General features: G+C 43.9%; 1 protein-coding gene across 1 annotated transcript; it reads left to right on the forward strand.

The window, feature by feature from the left end:
• Positions 1 to 3,206, forward strand: zpd (zona pellucida glycoprotein d). The gene is made up of 10 exons (XM_062389344.1): positions 1 to 163; positions 242 to 293; positions 776 to 883; positions 991 to 1,199; positions 1,370 to 1,527; positions 1,803 to 1,917; positions 2,012 to 2,139; positions 2,244 to 2,427; positions 2,695 to 2,800; positions 2,927 to 3,206. Exons 1-10 carry the CDS (start codon positions 143 to 145, stop codon positions 3,046 to 3,048), a joined length of 1,203 nt encoding a protein of 400 aa, XP_062245328.1. The 5' UTR covers positions 1 to 142; the 3' UTR covers positions 3,049 to 3,206.
• The last annotated feature ends 793 nt before the right edge of the window (positions 3,207 to 3,999 follow it).

Raw genomic sequence — 3,999 nt, forward strand, 5'->3', positions numbered from 1 at the left:
CAGGCACAAACAGATGTGACACAGCTGTTGATCATTAAAGATCAGCAGAGAGAGAGAGAGAGAAAGAGAGAGAGAGAAAGAGAAAATCACGTCTGACTGCAAATAAAGTTAAGAGCAACGTTAAAAATATAATTTTACAGAGATGAGTCGGATCCACACGAAGGTGAGCGAAGTTCCAACACAATTATTTTCCATTCAGAAGTTTATTCATCACATGATTCAGCTTCTTCACTTCAAACAGCTGAGCGCGCTCCTCGTGCTCCTGCTCGGCCTCACGTGCCCCAGTGTCCAAGGTAAGTGTGTCTCACCTGCAGTTTATATATCAATATGTAGTTTAAATCTGTGGTGTAGTTTGGAATTTGTTCCGCATGTGTGTGTCTGCTTTGTTTTTGTTTGTTGTTTAAATATGTCTCAGTTTCAATATGTGTCGTTATTTCAATATGTGTCTTACTTTAAATATGGTGTGTTGTAGTTTAAATCTGTTGTGTTGTAGTTTAAATATGTTGTAGTTTAAAATGTCAGATGTGATGAGTTTAAATGTGTTTTTAGTTTAAAATTTGTTGTAATTTAAATGTCTCGGTTTCAATATGTGTCTTAGTTTAAATATGTTTTAGTTTATAATGTCAGATGTGTTGGCTTTTGAATGTGTTGTAGTTTAACTGTTGTAATTTAAATATGGTTCAATGTGTTTTTAATTTAAATATGTTGTGTTGTAGAAATCAAGTATGTGTGTGTTGTAGTTTGAATCTGGTGTGTGTGTGTGTGTGTGCGTCAGGATTCTGCAGCGTTGAACACTGCACCAACCAAACAACTTGTGTTCTGACCAAAGACCAGCGCCGCTGCAAATGCACTGTGGGGTATTATGGAGACCTGTGTGACAAAAGTAGGTAAAGTTTTATCACAACATGTTCCACGAGTAGTTCTCCTGTCTTCATGGGAGAAACCCCCTGAGACGTATGTGTGTCTATTTATCACCCTTGACTTTTACAGATGCACAAATTGCAGTGATGTGTGGCAGAGACTACATTGCCATGAGAGTAGTAGAGGATTTCTTCAAGTACTACAACGTGCCGCTGGAGTCGCTGCACTTACCCAACAAAACGTGTCGTGTTCAGAAGGAGGTGATCGACGGCGTGTCGTACTTCATGTCCTCCATCTCCAAAGAGCAGTATCTGAAGTGTGGAGGCAGACCGCTGGAGGTACTACTGCAAAGTACTTTATACACATCAACAGAAATACCTTCACTGCAAAGGTCGACTTTCACTTAGTTGATCTCACTTGCGCAGTCAAGAAACGCCAACATTTCAAGTTGGCGCCACAAACGGCAGTTTTATTGTGTGTTTTTTATCTAATCTTCCCCCTGTTGCAGAAAAACATTACTCACGTGTCGTACTCTCTGAGTTTGCTGACGGACCCTCAGGTGATGGGAAACATCATCAGAGATCCCGTCATTAAGATCGACTACACGTGCGTCTTCCCGTACATCAGGACCGTCAGCCTGCCTTTCCCTGTCGTTCCGTTCTCCAGGTAAACGAGGAGCAACGTGTGAAAGACAGGACGCTGATGGAATGTGTGTGTGTGCAGAATAACTCAACAATGTAGGGGCGGGTTTGAACCAAACCTGGAGGTACTTATGAGTTCATCGCAGCTGATCCACAGAAATATCTTCAACAAGAGAGACTCTAAAGCTTATATTCATCCCAAATTATTTCCCATCCTATAAATGAATGCTGTTATCACATGTCTTAAGTTAAAGTGACCAATCAGACTTTCCCTTTCCCTCTCTCTCTGCTCACGCTCAGTGAGATGGTCATACGAGCAGATGAACTCGACGCTGTGATCCAGATGATGCTCTACAAAGACCACACGTACACAAAGGCCTTCACCAGCGCCCCCACCATTGAACTCCGAGACAAGGTTCCTACTCTCATCGATCAGTTACCACTCAGATGTTGGTTATTTGTACCGTGAGTGTTTTGTCTTTGGAGGAACTCTAACAAGATGTCTCCAGGTGTACGTGGAGGTGACCGTGACAAAGCCGGCAGATTTCTTCCTGCTCCGCATCAACGAGTGTTGGGCCACTCAGTCTCCTCAGCCCAACTCGACCGAGGGATCAGCTTACACGCTGGTCCAGAACGGGTGCAGTCCTCTCTCTCTGCAGACTGTTGATCCTCAGGCTACATTCCGTACTGCTCTGTGTTCAATACTCAATAACCTCCCTTCTCCTCTTCCTCTTCATTCAGCTGCGTGAACGACCAAACTGTCTCTTTCCTCAACGTGAGCGAGAGAGAGTCTGGCAAGAATGGAGAGAGTTCCACCGTCCGCTACAGCTTCGACATGTTCCGCTTCACAGCCGAACCAAACGCCTTCTACCTGCACTGCTCCGTGCAGCTGTGTGAGCCCGACGACCACCAGTCCTGTATCCCTGTGAGCGCACTTCTATAGCTCAGAGCTCCTGGGTCTGTTACAAGAGTTAATGGGTTCTTCCCTGACACATACTGCATCCTTCCATCAGGTTTAGTGGATGTGTGTCAACTAGTTTTTGCTTGATCCTGTTTTCAAACAAAGAGACCGGGTTGAAAACATGTGGTTGAGCTAAGGATGTTTTGATGGTGTCATTGTGAATTGATATATATAAACGATGAAGAGTCATTTTTTTTCTAAGATGACAGTGTCTTATTGTTTCCTCTGCAGAGCTGTAACTCTATCAGTAAGAGAGCAGCAGTGAGGGCAGACCCCCTCCAGGGTCTCCTGTCATATGGACCCATCAGAATCGAAATGCCTCACAGACCTCAATCCAGTAAGCTCTGGTCATTGGGACCAAACCAAAGTTCTATCTGTGTCCCACTTTCCTCTTGTCTTGTTTCTCCATAGGCCCCGCTATATTGACCTGTGTGACTGCTCTCTGTGATCTGTGTTGTTTCAGGCATACTGTCCACTGTGGTGCTCCCTGTAGCCGGGGTCTGGACCATGGGCGTCTTCCTCATCGTGGTCATCACTGTGGCAAAGGCCGGCAGCCGGAGGCTCAAACGGGTGGAGCAGCACTGATGACAAAGATGCTGCTGTTGCAGCTCGAAATAATAAAACTTAAAAAAGCTTATTTTATTGATCTCCTGATATGTGATTGCATAAAATGTAACAAAAAAATGTAAATTATTGAAAAGATTGCAAACTGAACTAAAAGATTTGTCTCATGAAACACTGAAGAGCATGCTTCTTGTTTTTTTAAATCAGAGGAAAAGTGTATATTGCATGGAAGGAAATCAGAGTGGCAGCAGCACTGGGGCGACAAGAGGGAGATGTGTACACTGAACTGAGGGAAACGGGGGAGGAAAGAGAAGGTGGTATCACCTAGACTCAAGAATAGGACACAGAAACCTGAATGGGACATTCCACAGCATAGAGGAGCCAACAGGCCTTCGTGAACAGGTACCAGACAGAGAGGAGGAAATGATGGAGGGAATAGCAACAGGAGTGAGTTTAAAGGACAAACTGGAGTGTGGGGAGAGGACGAGCCAGAACACACCTGGGACACTAAGGAGAAGTGGACTGATGAGACAGACCAGACCCTGCAGGAGGTAACTCACTCAAGAAGATGGCAGCAATGCAGAGACAAGGATACAAGTTGCCATTAAACACCAAAGAGGAGAAGATGGCGCCTCCTGCTGGACAAACAGACTCAAACAGAGGTCTCCCTTCGTCTCACATTTGAGACACTGAATGATTTGAACTGATGTGTTTGTTTATCCCTGAAAAGCAGCTCTTTGTGTTCACCAACAGAGATTCAGCATCAAATAAAGGTTTCTGCAACCTTCACAATTTAAATGTTGGTGAAACAACCACAGAGGATCCTCTTATTTTTACCTTCAATACATATGATACATATTGTCTCTGTGTGAAACAACCTGTGGAGAAGGAGCTAAGTTTACATCTTTTAATGTTTTGTCATATTTTGGAGGACTCACATGAAATATTTGAAAATAAAATTCCAATTTGAGG

Source organism: Platichthys flesus, chromosome 6, assembly GCF_949316205.1.
Source record: "Platichthys flesus chromosome 6, fPlaFle2.1, whole genome shotgun sequence".
Classification (NCBI taxonomy): Eukaryota; Metazoa; Chordata; class Actinopteri; order Pleuronectiformes; family Pleuronectidae; genus Platichthys; species Platichthys flesus.